The 25,728-nt window shown below is 43.0% G+C and overlaps 1 protein-coding gene across 3 annotated transcripts in view; it reads left to right on the forward strand.

Annotated features, from left to right (window-relative positions):
* LOC126185101 (chromatin target of PRMT1 protein-like) overlaps positions 1 to 25,728 on the forward strand; it is a 50,896-nt gene that overhangs the window by 5,785 nt on the left and 19,383 nt on the right. For all 3 annotated transcript variants that reach the window (XM_049927920.1, XM_049927929.1, XM_049927913.1), the window contains exons 3-4: positions 9,854 to 10,004; positions 10,177 to 10,309. In XM_049927920.1, coding sequence (XP_049783877.1) covers positions 9,854 to 10,004; positions 10,177 to 10,309 — 284 coding nt within the window. The remainder of the gene's footprint in view (positions 1 to 9,853; positions 10,005 to 10,176; positions 10,310 to 25,728) is intronic.

Consider the following 25,728-nt stretch of genomic DNA (forward strand, 5'->3'; position numbering starts at 1 on the left):
ATGGTTGTGTTACTTTGCTATAATGGTCCATAGCTGCTTAGTAGGTTCATGAAGGCTCTTTGCCACTATTCTCGCCAAGACATGTGTCGTAATTACTACATATAGCAATTATTTGCTTTCGGACACATTTGGTTAGGCTGTTCCATCATGTGTGCCCACTGGCTGGTAGTGGCATGCGTGTGTGCACAACCAAGCAGTGACATGCAAATGGCTCGCATGCGGACAGTCGGGGAGCTGCTGCAAATGAGTTGCATGTGAATAGTTAACACCATGCATATCCCAAAACTGGGTAGTGAGAAGACCATGAGCAAGCAGATACATTGTAATGGGATATGTTCAACAGAAATATTCAGTTCAACTGAAAAATACTGATACTTTATTGGGTTTCTGAAACAGGACATCTTTTTGTCATTACAAGATTCAAAATATTCATAGTGAGGCTCCTTGCTGCTGCAGTATGCAGAATGATCTTCGGTGCTGGGTCATGGAGCTGGGACATTTCTGCAGTTTTTATCCTTGTCATTACAGAAAACAAGTTTTAACAACAATATTTTGAGCTAAACATTTATGTAATGTTATCTGCTTCCTGTGAAGTTTCAGAAACTCTTTTGCATGAATATCATGATACTGTCTTAACAAATTGGTTATGTTGTAAGATCTGTCATTGAGCAAAATGCAGTTTTGCAAATGAGTCAGTTCTAATTGCATTTCTGAAGGCACAGTATGTGGTGCAGTGGAAAATGATGTGCTAAATGAAATTTCTTTTTCTTTTCCTTTTTTTCTTTTAAGGTTGCACAGGTCCTTAAAACCTTGTGTCAAATGACTTGACAGAGTTGCACAGTATTTTGTTGTGAAACATGAAGGTAATCGTAGCGATGAAAAGCTTTTCCTGTAGCAAATCGCCTTTCAAATGGACTGAGTTTGGCACACGAATACTTTGGTTTTCTCATACATGTTAAGAGTAAACAAGATACTTTCCTTGAAGTGACAGACTTGAGTGTACTGTAACATCAATGAGAAAAGCCAGTTCCCTGTTCATTTGTTGTCACTAAGTGCTGTCTGCATTGCTAGTGCACAGAATTACTGCATTTATCGGACTTTGTCTGTTAAGTGAACAAAAGAGTACTTTGAGTACTGTATATTCAGTTTCAGTTGCTAGGGTAGTGAACAAAGACCTGTATCCAAAGTAAGTAAGTAAAGAGGATTTGCTGTTGTAATGTAATGTGCGAGAAAGTTAAAGACTCGGATGTCACTGGATACTTGGTGTTTTGATTTCGCAATTGCAGTGGCGGCTTTGTAGTGTGGTAAGCTACAGTCTGTAGGTTGCAGGGAAATATATATTTCCAAATTCTTTGAAAAATGTTGTTGCTTTCTCACATTACCCACTGGGAGGCTAGAGTTAACACCTTGCTGTAATGACACAGGAAAATACTATGCCAACAGCTAAAATGTGAATTATTCTTTGGTAATGGCTTTTCAGTTCACCTAATTGGTAAATAGACCTCGTGCTGCACTTCTTTCTGAAAACAAAGCTATAGTTGATCCCACTTCAATGCAATGGGATTCTGATTCACTATAGTTAGAGAAGAGATACTGAATTTAATTGATGAAAGGAGGAAATACAAAAATGCAGTAAGTGAAGCAGGCAAAAAGGAATACAAACGTCTCAGAAATGAGATCGACAGGAAGTGCAAAATGGCTAAGCAGGCATGACTAGAGGACAAATGTAAGGATGTAGAGGCTTATCTCACTGGGGGTAAGATAGATACTGCCTACAGGAAAATTAAAGAGACATTTGGAGAAAAGAGAGCCACTTGTATGAATATCAAGAGCTCAGATAGAAACGCAGTTCTAAGCAAAGAAGGAAAAGCAGAAAGATGGAAGGAGTATATAGAGGGTCTATACAAGAGCGATGTACTTGAGGACAATATTATGGAAATGGAAGAGGATGTAGATGAAGATGAAGGGTGATACAATGCTGCGTGAAGAGTTTGACAAGCACTGAAAGACCTGAGTCGAAACAAGGCCCCGGGAGTAGACAACATTCCATTAGAACTACGGACGGCCTTGGGAGAGCCAGTGCTGACAAAATTCTACCATCTGGTGAGCAAGATGTACGAGACAGGCGAAATACCCTCAGACTTCAAGAAGAATGTAATAATTCCAATCCCAAAGAAAGCAGGTGTTGACAGATGTGAAAATTACCGAACTATCAGTTTAATTAGTCATAGCTGCAAAATACTAATGCAAATTATTTACAGACGAATGGAAAAACTGATAGAAGCTGACCTCAGGGAAGATCATTTCGGATTCTGTAGAAATGTTGGAACACGTGAGGCAATACTGATCTTACGACTTGTCTCAGAAGAAAGATTAGCATTTGTAGACTTAGAGAAAGCTTTTGACAATGTTGACTGGAATACTCTCTTTCAAATTCTAAAGGTTCTAGGGGTGAAATACAGGGAGTGAAAGGCTATTGACAATTTGTACAGAAACCAGATGGCAGTTATAAGAGTCGAGGGGCATGAAAGGGAAGCAGTGGTTGGGAAGGGAGTGAGACAGGATTGTAGCCTCTCCCCAATGTTATTCAATCTGTATATTGAGCTAGTAGTAAAGGAAACAAAAGAAAAATTTAGAGTAGGTATTAAAGTCCAGAGAGAAGAAATAAAAACTTTGAGGTTTGCCGATGACATTGTAATTCTGTCAGAGACAGCAAAGGACTTGGAAGAGCAGTTGAACGGAATGGACAGTGTCTTAGAAAGGGGGGTATAAGATGAACATCAACAGAAGCAAAACGAGGATAATGGAATGTAGTCGAATTAAGTCAGGTGATGCTGAGGGAATTAGATTAGGAAATGAGACATTTAAAGTAGTAAAGGAGTTTTGCTATTTGGGGAGCAAAATAACTGATGATGGTCGAAGTAGAGATGATATAAAATGTAGACTGGCAATGGCAAGGAAAGTGTTTCTGAAGAAGAGAAATTTGTTAACATTGAGTATAGATTTAGGTGTCAGGGAGCCATTTCTGAAAGTATTTGTATGGAGTGTAGCCATGTATGGAAGTGAAACATGGACAATAAATAGTTTAGACAAGAAGAGAATAGAAGCTTTCGGAATGTGGTGCTACAGAAGAATGTTGAAGATTAGGTGGGTAGATCACGTAACTAATGAGGAAGTATTGAATAGGATTGGGGAGAAGAGAAGTTTGTGGCACAACTGGACTAGAAGAAGGGATCGGTTGGTAGGACATGTCCTGAGACATCAAGGGATCTCAAATTTAGCATTGGAGGGCAGCGTGGAAGGTAAAAATCGTAGAGGGAGACCAAGAGATGAATACACTAAGCAGATTCAGAAGGATGTAGGTTGCAGTACTGGGAGATGAAGGAGCTTGCACAGGATAGAGTAGCATGGAGAGCTGCATCAAACCAGTCTTAGGACTGAAGACCACAACAACAAATAGTTTACTTAAATCACCAGCAAAACTCTCTTTTACTGACTTTACTTTAAGCTAAAGGCTGTAATTCAAGTTTTACAGGAAAAGAAACTGTTTGCAGTCTAATTAATGAAATGAAAATAAAGTTTACTTAGATTCTATTTTATCATTCCACTTAATTAGGATTCATTCGTTATTTGCATTTTCCCACGAGTTCTTTAATGCTCAGTGCTCTCTCCTTAAAACTTGTCAACAAAACCTTTTCACAAGAGACATCACATTTTATTTCTTTGTCCAAGAAAACAAGAGTGTTCTGAAGAATAAGAAATTAATATATTGCCATGTCCAAGATAATTATTGTTTTTTGTAGTTAAATCTATGCTGCAGATTTTATAAAATTCATTGGCACTGATGAGTTTTTCTCAATCGCCCAAAGATGTCACTCGACAGCTGATGTACTATCTATTGAGTCCTTCTTAATCCCAACGGATGGTAATAGTCTCATCTCTCTCAGATCATTTCTCTCCCTCTCTCCATTGTTTGTGACCTGAAAAAGAAAATAAAACCCATTTTTACTACTGCTTTCTTTTTACCTACCTAATTTAAATTGTATTCAATTTTTGTCCTACAAGAAATCATGTGCATTTCATTGGGCAAAAAAATAAAAAAGGAAAACTTTGCTGGTGAACAAAATTCGCCTGAAAGTGTGTATGCAAAAAGCGTTCCCCGAAAGCATCTCCTGTTTCATTTCTGTATATAGGTTGGTTTTCTAATGAACTGCAAAGAATATGTGGAGAACTATGCTCTACTAAACCATTATACTGCATAATGATGTGTCACTGTATACTGCTTCCAGATAGCAAAAATACCTGTAACTGGTGATGATTGGCATTGTGATACCTTACAGAATTCACACATTCTACAATGACCTTCAGGACATTGCCATATTGCACACTTCCTGTCCAGAGGGCTTCATGATGGATAAAACAATATATATTTGATATGTATTTCGCAAATTTATCTTGATTTTTGCTTTCATACAACACACAAAACCTTGCCAACTGTCAGCTATCTGAGGTGCTCAACCTGCCACAGAACAGGTTGTGTCCCATGGCAAACATATTTTCAACGGATTCAAACGCCATTCCAAACATTTTACGACATGGTTGTGTAGTCCAGAGGTATAACATCTAATAGCTCCTGGAAAACCTGTTGTTCTGAATCAATACCCCACACAAATATAGCAAGCTGCATGTAGTCTGTTACAGTGGTATTTTCCTTAAGTGTTAATAAATAAGCTCTGGAAGTATGATCTTTCTCCTTCAGTTGGTTTTCCAGATCTTTACACGTGTCTTGGGTCTGCTGTCTGCTATGATCTCCCCTCTGCCAAAACCGTTCAGAAATATTCTTTCTGTTTTCTAGGATTAACTTGTTATGACATTTCAGTCAGCATAGGTTGGAATCACATTCAGGCTTTGTTAATATTATTAGCTACAAGCAACATTAGATGACAGTGCTCCCAACTCCATAGCAAGGAAAATAAACAGTAAAGTTTCCCTGTACAAACTTCGGAACTACGGTTATGACTTTAATTGTGTTGCCATTCTCCCAGGAAAACAACATAACATAACACAACTTTGCACCAGTGAATAAGTTCCTTCGGTGACTTATGATATTCCGAAGATTGCTATTGCTGCTTAACTTATGGTGCTAGAGATACAATTAACATACAGGAGAAAAATAGTGAAGTAACAATTCTAGTGATCATCATCTCATTTTGGACATTTTTGGGCTTATGATATTAATAGATGGAGTTGTCAGTATTTCTCAAACAGATAAACATTAAATTTTTTGAAGTGTTTAGATGACACTTTTCATTTGAAGCTCTCAACAGTGAAGAATTTATCAAGAACATCCACAATGAATTTTGCTTTGGTGGTTAATCTGCTTTGACCCGTGGCTTCATATTTCAGGTAAATAGCATAGTTTACATGAGTTACTAAGACAACCATAGAGAACTTTTAATAACAGTTGTATCACATCCTTCAAGATGGCGACAACGGTAGAGATCATTAGTCTCAAACAACCATAAAAAACATGTGAAATATTTCAATTACCCAATGAAATGCAATCAACAGAACAACTGTGGGAAATGTGGGATTTTTGGGTGGGGATAAAGTAAAACAAAGGAGAATAAAACTAATATCTTTGCAAAGTAACCATATAATCAAAAAATCATGTACATGCATCCTTTGAGGATGAACCAATCAAAGGAAACAGGAAAAACACACAATTGGAATTTAGTATTTTGCTTGACCTCTATAGCTTAAACAAAGACAGTGATACTGGACATGTCCCCACAGAACAATAACAGAATCTGAGAATAGCGCATACATATTTCTGTAGAATAAACCAAACAGAAAAATCCTAAAAACTCACAATAGGCAATCAAATATTTCACTTGACCTATGTAGCTTAAAGGAAGACAGAGATATCGGACATGCCCTCACAAAAAAACAACATATCAAAAAAGAATAGAATACACAAAATGAAAAATGCAAAATAAACACAGTTGGAATCAAATATTTTGCTTGATGTAGAAAGAAAACAGTGAAACCAAAAACACCACACACAACCATAAAAAAACAGTACCACAATTTTAACTAGACCTATATAGCTGAAATGCAGACATCAACACCCCCCCCCCCTTTTTTTCCCTCCTATCATGAGCCATCCAAATTTTGCTTCATAAATTCATAATTTAAAATTTATAAGTAAATGTTCAAACCAGAAACATTCACTTGTATTGACAGTGTAATTGCTGGTATGAATTATGCCTACATAGTTTTCAGTCAGTGGTATGCAGGAAATAAAAATTGGTTAATTTGAAAAAAGGGGGGAGGGTACTAATTTCCAAGTTTGATGCAAAACATATTGGTCACTAAGAAACACTTTCTCTGATATTATGTAAGCAAATGTATACTTCAGAGTATGGAAGAAGTTCTTGCAAAATTAGTAACAATCACAGCTTCAGGTTTGGAGTTCCATTGGTGCCATAATTATTCATGTATGTGTCATATAATAGGGGAAAGGTTTGTTGTCACAATTGGGGTGTTCCATATATGAAAGTACATTTCTCATTTATTGACTGTAATAAAAACTTTCATCAATCTCAATAATCATTTTTTGGGGAAAAGTACATCCATAATGAACAACAGCTTTCCTCATGTATCCAGAAACAAACCAAACAAAGCAAAAAGTTGCCTAGCAAGAGAGGCCAGTGTCAAAAGAAGACAGTAATTACTAATAAAAATTGGAACTAACATTGAAACTTCCTGGCAGATTAAAACTGTATCCTGGACCGGGACTCGAACTTGGGACCTTTGCCCGGGTAAGTGCTCTGAGAACTGAGCTACCCAAGCACAACTCACGACCCGTTCTCACAGCTTCAGTTCTGCCAGTATCTCGTCTCCTCCTTCCAAACTTCACAGAAGCTCTTCTGAAACCTTGCAGAACTAGGACTCCTGGAAGAAAGGGTATTGCAGAGACATGGCTTAGCCACAGCTTGGCAGATATTTCCAGAATGAGATTTTCACTCTGCTGCGGAGTGTGCGCTGATATAAAACTTCAAAACCTTGCAGAAGAGCTTCTGTGAAGTTTGAAAGGTAGGAATCGAAGTACTGGCAGAATTGGAGCTGTGAGGACGGGTCATGAGTCGTGCTTGGGTAGCTCAGTTGGTAGAGCAATTGCCTGCGAAAGGCAAAGGTCTTGAGTTCGAGTCTCGGTCTGGCACACAGTTTTTATCTGCCAGAAAGTTTCATATCAGCAGTGCACACTCCACTGCAGAGTGAAAATCTCATTCTGAAAATAACATTATAAGACAGAAATGGGGAAGAAAGCTTTCAAACTCGTGAGTCTTAAGGTAAATACAAGCACTGTGAGAAAGATCGTGGCAACTTAGGAAGTTCAATGTTAGAATTGGAGTGTATATTCATGATCAAATGAATTAACCAGCACCTTAGTAGATGCTTGTAACTTTTGTGACTTGTAGTAGTATGGCTTAAGACACTGTAAAGTGTTGCGGACCCACCCTGCTCTATGACTGTTAAGCCACAACTCAGAACTACCAGAAATCTTAATCAAAGTCCTACTTATCTATCTCAGTATGGGCTCTTGGACTCAAACAAATTGAGTGTAGTGACATAGGGACCACACAAGCTCATCATGTTCTTAGTGTTTCACAGTCCATTCTGGCACAGTTAAAGAATGATAAGGTAGTGCATTCTCATACACTAGGTATATGTTGTCTGTGTTGTGCTTTTGGTGAACAGCGTAAGAATACCTTCACCAACTGCCCTGAACAGTTCCCTGATGGCAAGGAAGATGCCTTGCTTCTTGTGGCTTGTGACATTCCTGTACCATTCTGTCAGGGTGTACTAATGTGCACTGATACTCATTAGTCTGAGCAATCCTTTTTCCATTATTTGAGTGGGCAATCAGATGTTTCTCACATTAAAGTACTTAAGCACACTCTTTACGTGGTGGTATTGGAGAACCTTGGTGATCCCACGACCTTGGAGGTGGGATGTGCTATGCTTCGGACACCCTCGATTTGGCTGAAATCTACATTCAAATGCATGGATGTCACATGCCTTTTTCAGTTTGCAGTCAGCTATTGTGCAGATTGTCAGTGCAAGATCTCACAAGATCCCACTCGTGTGAAATGCCAAGCCATCCCATCCCTCAAGTGTGCTCCAAGACAACAGCAGTTTGTTAATTCAGTTGAGCATGAATGTATATGCAATGTGTGTTCTGCTCTGGAAGTGTTAAATTTTGTCTGTTTATTTGCTAAATTAGTTGTTTGGTCTATGCGCACACACACACACATTCTATTTTTCTTCAATAGCTTAATTCCCTTTATCCAGGTGTGTGCTGTAAGTGATATTCATTTGACAAAAATGTATCTTAAGTTTTAATTGGCCTTAGATACAGATATTTACTTCATCACATTCAGTGATTTCATGTGCACTTTTGAAAAAAATATAAAGGAATTTTTTTGCATATATGTTTATATAGAGTTCTATAGTGTTCTCAGAAAATAGTTTAAAACAGACGGTGCTATGTTATCAATAAAAACAATTAAAATGTCTGTTTTTCGTTGCAGTTTCAGTACTGTGTTCCCTATTTATGTAGAGGCAATATGGGAATGGAAGATGTTATTCCAAAACACTTGAGATACCATACTTTTTCTAGGCACTTTATGAATTTTTTTCGAATGCTGCAGTTGTTACAGACAGCTTTTCAGAGACCTTTTATGTACTACATTGTGAAGCAAAAGATGAGACATGATGCCAGATTTGTTGTAATAAATTGGCTGCCAGTCAAAAGCTGCTGCTAAATGAACTGAAGCACTGTCTAACAATGAAGGTGGTGAATATGTAAAGCTGTGCCTGCTGTAAAAATTATATCAAATGGTGATACGATTAGCCAAAGGTACTTCAACAGGAAAAGGAAAAAAAAGTGCAATGGATTCTATTAGTGAAAACAAAGCCACCTTCCAAGAAAATAAATGGAAGCAATTTCATAAAAGTTGAGGTCGTTTACATTTTTCTGTGTACATTTACATCAGCTCTCAGCAAAAAAGAAAGAAACAGTACAGTAATGCTGGTGTGCCAAATATACAATAGTGGAAAGTTCAAAATATAAAAGGTGACTTTGTATAACAAGACTGCTGTAACTTTAAGCATTGATGTATTGTACTGCATGTTGTTCTGATATTTAAATAAAGAGTTTTGACAGTGCAATTCAGTTCAGATCAGCCATCCTTGAAAAAAAGGAAGGTCTGATTTCAGCATATTACTGGCCATGTGTATTGGAAACTGAGGATAATATTAATATTTACCAAGCAGATTTTTGATTGAAATGGCCATATCCAATCTGCTCAATCATGTATTTCCAATTTTGTAATAGAGCACTCATGCAGAAGCAGGAGTGAAGTATGGGCAAAGGCATAATTGCTTTAGAAAGTGGGATTTGTGAACAGGATCCTAATTTTTTTTCCATAATTGTCACTTTTTCTCTTTAGCTGTGAACTGCTTATAAGGATATTAACTTAAGTTTTCAGTTAGTCATTAAATATCCAGTTCTCATCGCTGTTAACAAAATGAAACAAAGACTGCCCTTACACAATGTTAAGACTCTAAGCAAAATTGAAAGGGTCACCGAAATAAGGCTCTGAAACAAACTGGCAGCAGTTTTTATCATTAATTGGGGCATCAGCAGCTTATATCAAGAAAGTGATAAAGCAGTGTGAACTAACATAAAAAGGCACTTTGGATGCATTTAAATGGCTGAATTTAACACACAGAGCACACAGTAAGCCCCATTTATTTAGATGTGGGTCCTTTCTTAATGGCACAGCTTTACATACCTGAGGAGAAACCGAGAGAATGCAATTCGAAATATTCGAGAGAATGCAGTGCTTCAACACCAAGCATCGGTGAAGAATCGCAGACTTGTGCAGCAGATGGAACGTCGTCCAGCTGTTGTGGCAGCTCTTAAATTGAAAAAGGTAGGAAAAACTTTTATTTTATAGCATAATCCTTGTACTGTTGCCAGTTAATGTGGTTTCAAAATATTGGCCTATTTTCAGTTATCATTTTATTTTTACTGTCTGGAATTAGTCTAACAAATGACCAACGTGTTTATGTGAAGTGTTACAAATGTTTACATAAATTTTACAGAGGAGCATGCGGCAACGTCTTGGTCAGCGCTTGGGAAACACCAGCATTAAGGATCGATTGACATTAAATGTATCATATCGTGGAGGTCGTATGAGGGCAAGAAGTCGTTCCCGTGGAATGCCAAGAGGAAGAGGTAATTAATGTTTTGTGTGTTGGTCCACATTTGGAACACTATACTTTACATGTTCTTCAACTTGGTACTGCATGTGGCATGTGCTGGAAGTAAATGCAAGTGATTCTACCTATTCATTCCTCCAGTTCCTGCAATCTCTGCAAAAAGTGTCAAGTTACGCTGCACATGTGCTACTAGTTCATTGAGTGACACCTTCAATTGAGGTGTTATTGCTGTGGTCCTCAGTGCAGAGACTGGTTCAATGCAGCTCTTCATGCTACTCTGTCCCATGCAAGCCTCTTCATCTCCGAATAACTACTGCAACCTTCTGAATCTGCTTAGTGTATTCATCTCTTGGTTTCCCTCTGATTTTATCCTCTACACTTCCCTCCAATACTAAATTGGTCCTCCCTGCGGGTTCGGGGGTTAGAATAGGCCCGCGGTATTCCTGCCTGTCGTAAGAGGCGACTAAAAGGAGTCTCAAACGTTTCGGCCTTAATGTGATGGTCCCCTCTCGGGTTTGACCTCCATCTTTCTAAATTATTCCGAAGAGCGAGCCACTTGGGGAAGGGCGCCTTACATGGTGCATTGTATCCGTCGTGCAGTTAGACCTTTAGCCGTCTTTCTCGTCGTTGCAATGGTGTCCCGCTCGTTTTCGATCTCTTGGGCGATTACCACGCTGCACTCTGCAGTGTTTCTTTTAACTGCGACGACAACCTTGGCCATTTTTGCACCTAAGATCCAGCACGGTAGCCAGTCCGTTGTGGTGGGGCCGCCAAGTACCCTCTTGGTTGTAGCCCCCTGACAACACAGGGATCGCTCTACTGATGCCTGCGCCGTTAACTCCCCACGTATGCCAAGGAGTAGATGCCCATCGCCCTGGGGCATCGGGACTCCCGGCAATGGCCATCCTGCCAGGTGGCCTTTGCTGTGGCTGGGTGGCGCCCGTGGGGAGGGCCCTTGGTCGGAGTAGGTGGCATCAGGGCGGATGACCCGCAATGAAGCGTGGTACATCATCTCTCGCTGGCGGCCAGCCGTCAGCAGTCTCTAAGCGTTCCAAAGCTCACTTTAAGGCTAATGTGTATGACCCCAAATCGTTCCCCTCCCTGGCCACACCATGGGAGGAACGAAAGGCTGTGAATGAGAGCGAAAGATACTCGCCCCGGTATCTCGTCTGTACCAGAGCTGACGGGGACTCGTTTGTGTCTGTGAAGCCTCAGTTCTTTGTCGAACATTTAGAGGACAAGTTCAGGGAGGGGGAGGGCTTGTCCAAGATGCGGTCTGGATCGGTGTTGATAAAAACGGCATCCTCTGCCCAGTCACGAGCCTTGCTGGCTTGTACGAAGTTGGGGGATGTGTCTGTTACTATCACCCCACATAACAGCTTAAATATGGTCCAGGGAATTATTTTTCACCGCGATCTCCTTTTACAGTCCGATGACGAGCTGCGCGCCAACCTGGAGCGCCGAGGTGTCCATTTCGTCCGGCGCGTCCACCGGGGTCCGAGGGATCGTCAAGTTGCCACTGGTGCCTTCATCTTGGCCTTCGAGGGTGACACGTTACCTGAGAAAGTCAAGGTGATGGTGTACCGTTGTGATGTCAAGCCGTATATCCCTCCCCCGATGCGGTGCTTCAAGTGTTGGAAGTTCGGCCACATGCCTTCACGCTGTGCTTCCGACCTCGTCTGTCGCGATTGCGGTCGACCTTCCCATCCTGATCATCCCTGTGCGCCGCCTTCAATCTGTGTGAACTGTGGTGCGCACCATCCGCCTTGCTCGCCAGACTGTCCGATTCTGCAGAAGGAGCGGAAGATCATGGAAATCAAGACTCTCGACCGCCTGACGTACACTGAGGCGAAGCGGAAATATGATCGGCTTCATCCAGTGCGCATGACAGCTTCTTATGCCGCAACTGTCACTCCTTCTACAATTCCATCCACTCCAGTCAGCTCTCAGAGTCGAAGTCCCACACCTGCCCCCTTGATGGTGGGGGGCACTAAACCTCCTGTTGCTCCTGCTCCATCTACCTCAGGAGCAACACTCCCCCAACCATCGGGGACATCAGTCCCCCCTTCCCAGCCGGAGAAGCGTAAGACTTCTTCAGCTACTCTCGTAAGGAAGGGATCCCTTGGGGACCTCCCTTCGCACGTTCCGACCGGTTCCAAAGCCGACAGCCACAAGTGGCTCAAACAACCGCCAGTCCCTGGTCGTCGGGACACACGGTCATCGTCTGTCCCTGAGACTGACCCAGTGACGCCCTCCCAGCCTGAACCACCCAAGGCGCAGTGCGAGAAGCAGAAGAAGAAGAAACTCCCCAAGGCTACCGACATTGCGGTGGCACCCATTCCACCGCTTCCTACAAGCTCTGCGTCTGAGGATGAGGTGGAGATTCTGGCGTCCACTGAGGACATGGATCTCGCCAGTCCCTCGGATGCAATAGATAGCTGTTGTCCAGGTGGTGACTCAGTAGCAGCAGGGGCCCCGGAGGCGTAATCTGCCTCCCCAATCCCTTCACACCTTTCCCATCCATGGCTAATACCATCCTCCAGTGGAACTGCAGCGGTTTCTTCCACCATCTAGCTGAGCTCCGCCAACTTATCAGCCGTCATCCTTTCCTTTGCATTGCTCTCTAAAGGAGTGAGCCGAGCGGACGCCGTTCTCATTCCACACGCGTCGTTCTGAAACATACAATGCTCCTTTCAGCGAGAGGGAATTCCTCGCTGCCCTCGCCGATTGCCCTGATACAGCACCAGGCCCAGACTGCATCCACGCGCAGATGCTGAAGCATCTCTCCAGGGACTGCCAGAGACACATTCTCACGATATTTAATCGCATTTGGAGCGAAGGCGTGTTCCCGTCGCAATGGCGAGAGGGTGTTATTGTCCCCATCTTGAAGCCCGGTGCGGGCCCACTGGCGGTGGACAGCTATCGTCCCATTACCCTCACCAACGTTTTGTGCAAATTGCTCGAACGTATGGTGGGGCGGCGTTTGTGTTGGGTCCTTGAGTTGCGCGGTCTCCTCGCTCCATCCCAGGGTGGCTTCCGTCGGGGCCGGTCTGCCACGGACAATTTGGTGCGGCTGGAATCTGCAGTCCGTATGGCCTTTGCCCGACGTCAGCATCTCGTTGCTGTATTTTTCGATCTGCGGAAGGCGTATGACACCACATGGCGGCATCACATCCTCGCCACGTTGCATGAGTGGGGTCTTCGTGGTCGGCTCCCGGCTTTTCTTCAAACCTTTTTATTGCGCCGCTCTTTCCGGGTGCAAGTCGGTGCCACCTCTAGTTCATCTTATATACAGGAAAATGGGGTCCCGCAGGGCTCAGTGTTGAGCGTCTCCTTATTTCTAGTGGCCATTAATGGTCTGGCTGCAGCAGTGGGGTCGTCGGTGTCTCCTTCTTTGTATGCCGACGACTTCTGCATCTCATTTAGCTCCACGACTACGGGAGTCGCCGACCGCAGGCTGCAAGTCGCCGTTCGCAAGGCAGCATCATGGGCTCTGACTCATGGTTTTCAGTTCTCTGCAGCCAAGACTCGAGTTATGCACTTCTACAGGCGTCGGACGGTCCACCCTCATCCTGAACTTTACCTCGGCGGCCACCTGCTTGAAGTGGTGGACACTTGCCGCTTCTTGGGACTCGTGTTTGATGCCCGGCTCACATGGGTTCCTCATGTTACTCAGCTGAAGCAAAAATGCTGGCGGCACCTCAACGCCCTCCGCTGCCTTAGCCACACGTCTTGGGGTGCAGATCGCTGCACGCTGCTGCGATTGTACAGAGCCCTTGTGCAGTCCCGGCTTGATTATGGGAGCCCGGCCTATGGGTCTGCATCACCCTCAGTGTTGAAGTTGTTAGACCCCATACACCACTGTGGGGTTCGGCTTGCAACTGGTGCTTTTCGTACCAGCCCCGTGGATAGTCTACTGGTGGAGGCCGGGGTTCCCCCGCTGCGGATTCGCCGCCATCGACTGCTCGCCGACTATGCTGTCCACGTGCATTGCTCGCCAGGCCATCCCAATCGTCGCCTGCTTTTCCCTGCCATGGTCCTCCATCTGCCCGAACGGCGACCTAGGTCTGGGCTTTCCGTAGCTGTCCGTGTCCAGTCCCTGCTGTCAGAACTGGGGTCATTCCCTCTTCTGCCTCCCTTCTGGGTCCGTACACCTACGCCTCCCTGGTGTTTGTCCCAGCCGTCCGTCCGTCTGGATTTGGCACAGGGACCTAAGGACTCAGTTCCGCCTGTGGCCCTCCGTCGCCGTTTTCTTGCGCTCCTCGAATCATTTCCGGGCTGTGAGCCTGTCTACACTGATGGTTCCCTGGTTGATGGTCGCACTGCCTACGCTTTTGCTCACACTGCCCATGTTGAGCAACGCTCCTTGCCGGCTGGCTGCAGTATTTTTACTGCAGAGCTGGTGGCCATCTTGCGCGCTCTTGAGCATATGCGTTTCTGCTCAGGTAGGTCCATTGTCATCTGCAGTGACTCCCTGAGCAGCCTTCAGGCCATCGACCGCTGCTATCCCTCTTCTCCTCTGGTGTCCTCTATTCAGGAGTCTGTTTCCGCCATTGCCCATTCTGGACGTTCGGTGGTCTTGGTTTGGACGCCAGGTCATGTTGGCATCCCGGGGAACGAACGTGTTGACAGGCTGGCCAAAGGGGCGCTCAACGCCCCAGCTTTGGAGATCGGCCTCACGGCTCCCGATCAGCAGCTGGTGTTGCGCCGTAAGGTGCTTGGGATGTGGTCTGCTGAGTGGCGAGGCTTGACAATGCCTAATAAACTGCGGGCTGTCAAGGAGACGACCGATGTGTGGCGCTCCTCCCTGCGGTCTTCTCGCAGGGACTCTGTTATCCTGTGTCGGCTCCGCATCGGCCATACATACCTGACGCACGGCCATCTTTTGCGTCAGGAGGATCCCCCCCTGTGTCGGTGTGGGTCCCGGCTGACAGTCGCCCACATTTTATTGGAGTGTCCCCGACTGCGCACCCTTCGGCAGTCTTTTAATTTCCCGGGCACCTTGCCTTTGATTTTATGCGACGATGCCTCCATGGCTGACAATGTTTTACATTTTATCCGTGCTAGTCCTTTTTATGGATCCATTTAGGGGGGTCCTGCACTTTTCCGTTTCTGTGTCTTTTGTCCTCGCGTCTCTCCATATTTGTTGCTGTTTTGGTGTCTCATCGGATGGTTGACTCTTTCCCTTTTTTGTTGTCGTGGTCAGTCAACCAGTCTCCGGCCATCTTCTTTTCTTCTATTTCTTTCTGTCTGGTGTTCGTCTGTACTCTTCTTTTCTGTAGTGTTCGTTGCCTAATTTGTGTTCTTTAGCACCTGGGGGGGGGGGGGGGGGGCAGTCTCCTTCCCCTTGGGGTTTTATCTGCTCTGCGACTTTGTCTCGCTTGTTTTTGGAATGGGGGACTGATGACCTTAGCTGTTTAGTCCCCCTTAAACATCCCAACAACCACCACCACTAAATTGGTGATCCCTTGATGCCACAGAACGTGTCCTACCAATCGATCCCTTCCTGTAGTCAAGTTGTGCCACAGATTCCTCTTCTCCCCAGTTCTTTCAGTACCACCTCATTAATTACGTGATCTACGTATCAAATCTACAGCATTATTCTGTAGCACCACATTTCAAAAGCTTCTATTCTCTTCTTGCCTAAACTGTTTATCGTCCATGTTTCACTTCCTTACTTGGGTGCACTTCATATAAATACTTTCAGAAAAGACATTCTGACACTTAAATCTTTACTCGGTTTAACAAATTTCTCTTCTTCAGAAACACTTTCCTTCCCATAGCCAGTCTACATTTTATATCCTCTCTACTTTGACCATCGTCAGTTATTTTGCTCCCCAAATAGTAAAACTCATTTACTACTTTAAGTGTCTCATTTCCTATTGTGATTTCTTCCGCATCACCTGATTTAATTTGACTACTTTCCATTATCCTCATTTTGCTTTTGTTGATGTTCATCTTATATCCTTCTTTCAAGACACTGTCCATTCCGATCAGCTGCTCTTCCAAGTCCTTTGCTCTGTGACAGAATTACAATATCATCGGCACACCTCTTCTTCTCCATGGATTTTAATTCCTACTCCAAATTTTTCTTTTGTTTCCTTCATTGCTTGCTCAATATACAGATTGAATTACATTGGGGATTTGCTACAACCCTGTCTCAACTCCCTTCTCAGTCACTGCTTTCCCTTTCACGCCCCTCGACTCTTGTAACAACCATTTGGTTTGCATATAAATTGTAAATAGCCTTTTGCTCCCTGTATTTTACACCTACCACCTTCGTAATTTGAAAGAGAGTTTCCAGTCAACATTTTCAAAAGCTTTTTTCAAGTCTACAAATGCTAGAAACATAGGTTTGCCTTTCCTTGACCTATCTTCTAAGATAAGTCTTGGGGTCAGTATTGCCTCATGTGTTTCAGTATTTCTACGGAATGCAAACTGATATTCTCAGAGGTCGGCTTCAACCAGTTTTTCCATTTGTTTGTAAAGAATTCGTGTTTGTATTTTGCAATCATGACTTACTAAATTGATACTTGGGTAAGTTTCACACCTGTCAACATCTGCTTTTTTAGGGATTGGAATTATCACATTCTCCTTGAAGTCTGACAGTATTTCGCCTGTTTCATACCTCTTGCTCACCAGATTGAAGAGTTTTGTCATGGCTGGCTCTCTCAAGGCTGTCAGTGGTTCTAATGGAATGTTGTCTATTCCCAGGGCCTTGTTTCCACTAGGTCTTTCAGTGCTCTGCCAAATTCTTCAGGCAGTGTCATATCTCCCATTTCATCTTCCTCTACATTCTCTTCCATTTTCATCATATTGCCCTCAGGTACATCGCCTTCAGTATGACACACACTTGGTTCCATAGATGACTTGTGCAAATCCTGTTGTTATTAATGCAGTTTTTTAGACTCTATCAAACTGAATCGATAAACAAATTACTCAGTTGAAATCTTAATGGTATTTTTTACAACTTTTTGTTTTCTATTTAAAATTGAGGTGAGTTAACTTGCAACACAGTTACAGTCCCAAGTTTGAACAGACCTGTAGTATCATGTATTACCTTTTTAATGATCTTCGGCAATTTATTGGTTTCAAATTTTTTTCATTTTTAATGAAAGAAATGTTACTTTTGTCTAATGTGAAGAACTTGTTTTGTTTTTAAGTTGGTTCAAAAAAATATAGCTTATCTTCTCCATTTTCAGCACCACTTTCACAGATGCCGTAGAATTTATGTTTTTGACCTTTCTCACCTTAAAGTTCACTCCAGGACCAGGTTGTAAAATTTGTTACTTGTTCAGCAACCAATATCTGTAGCATTCCAGTTTCTTGAGATCCATTTTGCTTTCTTGTCTCAAATTCATCATTTTGTGCATTTTTAATGAAGCAGGCAAATTTATATAATGTGTCCCACAAACACACTTAGCAATTCTCCTGAAACTGCACCATGTAGTTTGTGATGTTTGACATGGCAATACTACACTCTGCAACATTGTTTGATGCAACAGTGTGTGGCTGGAGCACACTGTTTAGTGACAGTGTATCACTATTCTGTTGAAGAGTGCGTATTTCTTGTGAAACAGTATTATATTACTGGTTCCATTAAGACATGTAAGTGAATGTTTGTTGAACAGTTTGGTGACCAGCATATACTGTCTTAATGCTGGGTACAGAAGTTAATGAAAACGATGGAGAGCATTGGAACAGTGTTGGATCTTCATGTTGGGGGTCAGCCACCACTATCAGAAGAAAAAGTGACTGACGTGAAACAACGTTTGTTGGCCTGTCCTGCAAAGTCAGTTTGACATTTATCTCAGGAATGTGGAGTGTCACAGAGCACATTTCACAGATCTGCTGAAGAAAGCCGCCATGTATCCATATAGATTCACAATTGTTCAGGGACTGAATGTCAAGACAAAAGAATTACATTCGGCCGTTGGTTTCAGCAATTTATTGGTCAGGGGTCAGGAATATTACAGCGCACGTGGGGTCAGTGATAAGGCATGGTTCCATCTCTCTGACTATCTAAACTTTCAGGATACACATTTGTAGTGTAATGAAAATCCACATGCACTCGTGGAGCAACTCTTGCATTTACAAAAAACTGGCGTGTTCTGTGTGATTCACAGCGTTGCTTTATCGGACCAATTCTTTACGAGTCTACTGTGAAAAGTGCAATTTTTGTCAAAATGTTTCACCAATTTGTGAACCAGTTGGACTTAATAACGGGATGGTGCTACATGCCACATGTCCTGAGCGATCAAGGCTGAAGTCTAATCATTTTTCCTTGGTGGAATGATTTCGAAAGGATTGTGGCATCCATGGTCACCTGTTTTAACACCACCTAAGTTGTTCCTCTGGGGTGTACAGGAACAAACCACTCAACTTATAAGATTTAAGAGAACATCATCCATGAAATGCAGGCAGTGACACTAGAGGTTCTAGCAGCAACATTCCAGAATCTGTAACATTGTGTTCCCCTGAGTTTACAAGTTGAGGGCGGTCACTTCCAACACCTGTTGTGATTCGCCTTTATTTCCACATGAACATGGTATGGCACGTTCATTTCGTTTCCTGATTTTTATGCAAAGCCTTCAATTGCAATTTAAGCAAATGTTTATTTGTGGGCCACCTGTATTTAATATTTCGCTTCTCAATTTCTGATACTATGTCAGTAGTGGTACTATTAACTTCTACAGTCTTGGTTGCAAACCAGCAACAGTCCTTTTTTTCATTTAATTTCTGTATCATAGTCAACTTAATAATTGAACTGGGATTGAAGCTTAGACATGCAATTTTTACACTTCATATATGAATTCAACATGCAAGATTCACTTTTTACATTGCAGACTACATGTTTCAGTAACTCCTTACCTCTTAGAATTACCCCAGTTTTCATAGCATTCACCATATAATCAAAGTTAGCATGGTATCTACAGACAGTTTGAGTGTATCAGAAACCAACAATTTTTTTTTTTGTCTTAATGCATAACAAGTAGTCTTTTTTATGAGCTCCATTTTAGTGTCTTCCAAAAACTGCTTCCTCAATTGAGAGAGCCATGTAACCTTTCTGCAAAACTGTACAATTCTTGCTCTCGAGATCATTTAACTGATTTTGGGTTAATAGTGTGCTTCCAGATGTTCTGCAGAGTTGTTTCTATTTTATGCAGAATGTTGTGCATATTTGCTTAATATTTTGTGCACACAGTATTCTGCATAAAATAGAAATAGCAGCTCAGCAGAATACCTGGAAGCACGCTATTAGCATATTTTGTAGTTGAAATGTCTGGAAGTATCTTTTTTACATTGTTACCATCTTTTCCAAAGTTTGTGGAGATTTGTATGAACTTAAATAAGGTTCTGATAAGGACATTTTGCTGACTTCAGCACTTAATCTTTTCATTTATCTGTAGTACTTTTCATGATTATTTCTTCCTCAATTCATCATCATCAGCCAATTCAATCATTAGATGATGTGGCCTCTTCGAGTCGTGGATTCAGGTAGGCTTTCAGAAGTCTTCTCCAAGTGGGACGGTCTTGGGCAGTTCTCTGCCAGGTGTTACCAGCGATCTTCTTGATGTCTTTGTCCCATCTGTCTGGTGGTCTTCCTCTAGGCCTCCAGTGCTCTCTCGGACTCCACTCCAGTACTAGCTTCGTCCATCTGTTGTCTTTTCTTCTTGCGATGTGGCAAGGAACCTACTCTCTCTAAGATGTCATTAACCTTTGTCACAGACCCAATGTCATCTGCCCTTTTCCTGTCCTTTCTTGTATAGCCCAGGATTGATCTCTCCATGGCTCTCTGTGCTGTCCTAAGTTTCCCTTTTGTAAATGAGTTCAGTGTCCATGTCTCCTCAATTACCCTTGTCTTTATACCTGGATATTTCCTAAGTTCTATTCGTTCCTTTCTTCGCAGTTTCTCTACATACAGCTAATTTTGAAGGATTTGCTCTTAGTTATGCAAACTCTCTCTCTCTCTCTCTCTCTCTCTCTCTCTCTCTCCATTTAATTAGACATTATCTGCAACAGTAACCAAGTATTGTTAATATACAACAGTGTATTAACCTCTTAAATACTGATACAGTGCTATAGATTGTACAAAAATAAAACTTTCATTATACACTGAGCTGACAAGAGTAATGGGATGGTGATAACGCATGTATACATGTGGCAGTAGTATGGCATACACAAGGTATAAAAGGACAGTACATTGGCAGTGCTGTCATTTGTACTCACGTGATTTATGTGACAGGTTTCCGATGTGATTATGGCCACATGACTGGAATTACCAGACTTTCAACATGAAATGGTGGTAGGTGCTAGGTGCATGGGACATTTCATCATGGAAATCATTATTGAATTCAATATTCGAAGATCCACAATGTCAAGAGCGTGCCGAGAATACCAAATTTTAGGCACTACCTGTCACTGTAGACAGTGCTGTGGCTGATGGCCTTCATTTAACGACCAAGAGCAGCCGTGTTTGTGTAGAGTTGTCAGTGCTAACACACAAGCAACGCTGTGTAAAATAATCGCAGAAATCATTATGGGATGTATGATGAACATATCTGTTAGAACATGGTGGTGAAATTTGGCTTTAATGGCCTGGGCAGCAGGCTGACGAGAGTGCCTTTGCTAACAGTACGACATCACCTGCACCGCTTTTTCTGGCTCGTGACCATATTGGTTGGACCCTAGACACCTGCAAAACAATGTTTTGGTCAGATGAGTCCCAATTTCAGTTGCTGAGAGCTGATGGTAGGGTTCGAGTGTAGCATGGATCATGAAGTCGTGGACCCATGTTGCCAAAAAGATGCTGTGCAAACTGATGGTGACTCCATAATGATGAGGGCTGTGTTTACACGACATGGACTGGGTCCTCCGGTCCATCTGCGGCAACTTGGGAGACCATGTGCAGCAGTTCCTGTACTTCATGTTCCCAAACAACGATGGAATTTTTATGGATGACAATGTGCCATGGAACTGGGCCACAGTTGTTCATGATTGGTCTGAAGAACATTATGGACATTTCAAGCAAATGATTTAATCACCCAGACTGTCCGAAATGAATTCCACCAAACATATATGGGATATGTAACTCTTCAGGCTTTCCCGGCGATCTAATGACATCTTGGGTTGTCGGGTGTTCTGCCGGATATCAGCGTCATACTTGCACGATATTTTGGTCACATAGCTCGAGACCTTCATCAGGTGCGACCTGAGACTGCTCCTCGAGTGGACCTGGTCCAGTATTTATGCCTATGGCCTTCCCCCTCCACCAACGGCTGCAGGCGCTTCCTCTGTGGTCCGCGCCCATTCCCTGTGACCTGTTGGAGCGTTGCTGCTCCGTTTTCCGTCCGCTGCGGTTCTAGGTGTTCCCTCTGCGGTCCGCGCCCACTAAACCCGCTCCTGGGGCTTTCATCTACGGTCTGGAGTACCAAGCGTTCCCCCTGCGGTCCGCGCCCGCTCACCACGACCTGTTGGAGCGTTTCCGCTCCATTTTTCGTCCACTGCGGCTCTGGATGTTCCCTCTGCGGTCCGCGCCCACCAGTCCCACTTCTGGGTGTTCCATCTTCGGTCTGGTGCGCCTGGCAGTCCGTCAGGGGCTCGTTTACCATCTCCATCTCTCTGGTTCTTCTGTTTGTGTAGTGTTGCAGCTGGCCCCGTTGCTCCTTTAACAATTCCAGAGCCGGATCCCAGGCTCTGCTTAGCTGGTACCCTGTGTCACGATTCATAAGATCGTCAGCCATTTTAATCTCTATTGATTCTCTTATGACACTGTCCCAGAATCTGGGTGTTTGTGCTAGAATCTTGGTATCCTTAGTCAGCCATTGCTGAACACTGCCTGGAACTAGATCATGCCATGAAGTATGAGGATACCAAGATTCTAGCACAAACACCCAGATTCTGGGACAGTGTCATAAGAGAATCGATAGAGATTAAAATGGCTGACGATCTTATGAATCGTGACACAGGGTACCAGCTAAGCAGAGCCTGGGATCCGGCTCTGGAATTGTTAAAGGAGTAACGGGGCCAGCTGCAACACTACACAAACAGAAGAACCAGAGAGATGGAGATGGTAAACGAGCCCCTGACGGACTGCCAGGCGCACCAGACCGAAGATGGAACACCCAGAAGTGGGACTGGTGGGCGCGGACCGCAGAGGGAACATCCAGAGCCGCAGTGGACGAAAAATGGAGCGGAAACGCTCCAACAGGTCGTGGTGAGCGGGCGCGGACCGCAGGGGGAACGCTTGGTACTCCAGACCGTAGATGAAAGCCCCAGGAGCGGGTTTAGTGGGCGCGGACCGCAGAGGGAACACCTAGAATCGCAGCGGACGGAAAACGGAGCAGCAACGCTCCAACAGGTCGCAGGGAATGGGCGCGGACCACAGAGGAAGCGCCTGCAGCCGTTGGTGGAGGGGGAAGGCCATAGGCATAAATACTAGACCAGGTCCACTCGAGGAGCAGTCTCAGGTCGCACCTGATGAAGGTCTCGAGCTACGTGACCGAAATATCGTGCAAGTACGACGCTGATATCCGGCAGAACACCCGACAACCCAAGATGTCATATATGGGATATAATTGAGAGGTCAGTGCATGCACAAAATACTGCACCGGCAACACTTTCACAGTTACGGATGGCTACAGTGGCAGAATAGCTCATTATTTCTGCAGGGGACTTACAATGACTTGTTGAGTCCATGACATGTCAAGTTGCTGCACTGTGCCTGGCAGTAGGAGGTCTGACATGATAGTGGGAGATATCACATGACTTTTGTCACTTGGGGGTATCATTCACAAAAGAATTCCACCACAAGACAGGCCCTGTGTGGCACCAATTTTTAGAAAACAAATCAAAATTGTTTGTTTAAAGTTAACTTGCTAAAAGTGTTAATATTGTTACTTACTCACCTAACTTCTGTGGAGTAAGATATTTTTGTGTTAAATTCTTCTTTTGCTGTCACAACTAAATCAGTGGTTTTAGTTGTGTATCGGCAGACATAACCATAGATTTAAACTTATAATAAAATTCCTCTAATACTATGACCAAACAAAATCTCCTGTGAATTATATACTATTCACAGGAGGGCCACAGCGATCAGTAAGTTAATTTGAAGATGAAAATTAGGTATGTAATGTGAGGACAAATTCTTTGAAAATTAAAATTAACAATTATAACTGTAATCTCTACTTTGTAGCTCTCAGAAAAAAATATCTTGAAATTACGTCCATTTTCCCTCGCAAAACAGGTGGATATGTGTGTGTGATAGTGTGTACCTGTCCTTTTTCCCCCCTAAGGTAAGTCTTTCCGCTCCCAGGATTGGAATGACTCCTTACCCTCTCCCTTAAAATCCACATCCTTTCGTCTTTCCCTCTCCTTCCCTCTTTACTGATGAAGCAACCGTTGGTTGTGAAAGCTTGAATTTTGTGTGTGTGTTAGCGTTTGTTTGTGTGTCTATCAACATGCCAACACTTTCGTTTGGTAAGTTACATCATCTTTGTTTTTAGATATATTTTTCCCACTTGGAATGTTTCCCTCATATATATGAATATGTGTGTGTGTGCGCGAGTGTGTACCTGTCCTTTTTTCCCCCTAAGGTAAGTCTTTCTGCTCCCGGGATTGGAATGACTCCTTACCCTCTCCCTTAAAACCCAAATCCTTTCGTCTTTCCCTCTCCTTCCCTCTTTCCTGACGAGGCAACCGTTGGTTGCGAAAGCTAGAATTTTGTGTGTATGTTTGTGTGTCTGTCGATCTGCCAGCACTTTTGTTTGGTAAGTCTCATCATCTTTCTTTTTAGATATATTTTTCCCACGTGGAATGTTTCCCTCTATTATATATATATAAAGATGACGAGACTTACCAAACAAAAGCGCTGGCAGGTCGATAGACACACAAACATACACACAAACATTTGTGTGTATGTTTGTGTGTCTATCGACCTGCCAGCGCTTTTGTTTGGTAAGTCTCATCATCTTTCTTTTTAGATATATTTTTCCCATTTGGAATGTTTTCCTCTCTCTCTCTCTCTCTCTCTCTCTCTCTCTCTCTCTCTCTCTCTCTCCCATATAATATATATATATAAAGTGCTGGCAGGTCGACAGACACACAAACGAACACAAACATACACACAAAATTCAAGCTTTCGCAACAAACTGTTGCCTCATCAGGAAAGAGGGAAGGAGAGGGAAAGACGAAAGGATGTGGGTTTTAAGGGAGAGGGTAAGGAGTCATTCCAGTCCCGGGAGTGGAAAGACTTACCTTAGGGGGAAAAAGGACGGGTATACACTCGCGCACACACACACATCCCATACTATATGGGGATATGTGTGTGAGAATTTAGATTGAGGAGGGAGGCATGCTTGGTTAATCCATGCAGTTGTGTGAACTGCTGCGCCAACATGGCCTAATGGCTAGTACACCTACCTAATAAGCAGGAGAACTGGATTCGATTCCTGGCCTAGTACATATTTTCACTTTCTGTTTCAGTCTATAAACATAAAAAAAATTACAACAGTTAATCAATTGTACGTGGTAACCACTCGCCCTCGTGAAGCATCCAAACATTACACGAAACAAACCTATGTGCATCGTGTTTTACAAACATGTACATGTAATATTACATGCCGCTGGTGTCAAACCACTTCTACAATCACCTTACACAAGCCCACATTGTGTTGTCGAAAGAGCACAAACTCTGAGCATTCTAGTGAATGGTAAAACTACCACAGTCTTGATTGACACATTGACATGAGCTTACTTGTTCTCAGAAGTACCACAACACATGTACCACAGAACCGGTCTCAACCTTGTCCTCATACTCAAGCATAGCCATATTCACTCAAAGCCGACCCATTACCTGTACACAGAACACATTCCAGGCGTTGATTGCACCTCCCAGCAAGATTTTTCGATGACACTCTGCTCCTCGTGAGGGGGCTGATGTGGCAAACAACCTTGTCATTTATTGTCAGCTGCTGTGTTTGCATAAGCTGTAAAGGAGTTCATGCTCCAGCCGTTAGAGGTGCTGATTTAGTTTGTTCTCTGTGTATAGTGCAGGATGATAGTTTCTTGGCAATGATAGGCAGTCTTGTCTAACTCTTCTCTAACACTAAATAGTCTCAGATATTATCAAGTATATCTTCTGTGTTTATTAGTTAATAAATGCTATTTGTTCCTGGTACACCAGGGCTCATATTTCGTACAATTGGCTGATTATCTTGAACACACAACTATAATTGTTTGGACGGCTCACACCTAGTTACACAGACTACCTTTTGTGGCTCTTTGGTTATCGTGCCATACTTTCTTAGGATTTCCATGATAATCTTCTTTTCCCTACTTTCAAACACCCGTAGCTAATCTGTACATCATTTCCTCACATTTAACTTGTTTTTAGCTTTTCTTCTCGATAGTTTCGTGAGCTTTACTTGTTCTGTA

Source organism: Schistocerca cancellata, chromosome 1 (assembly GCF_023864275.1).
Source record: "Schistocerca cancellata isolate TAMUIC-IGC-003103 chromosome 1, iqSchCanc2.1, whole genome shotgun sequence".
Lineage (NCBI taxonomy): Eukaryota > Metazoa > Arthropoda > Insecta > Orthoptera > Acrididae > Schistocerca > Schistocerca cancellata.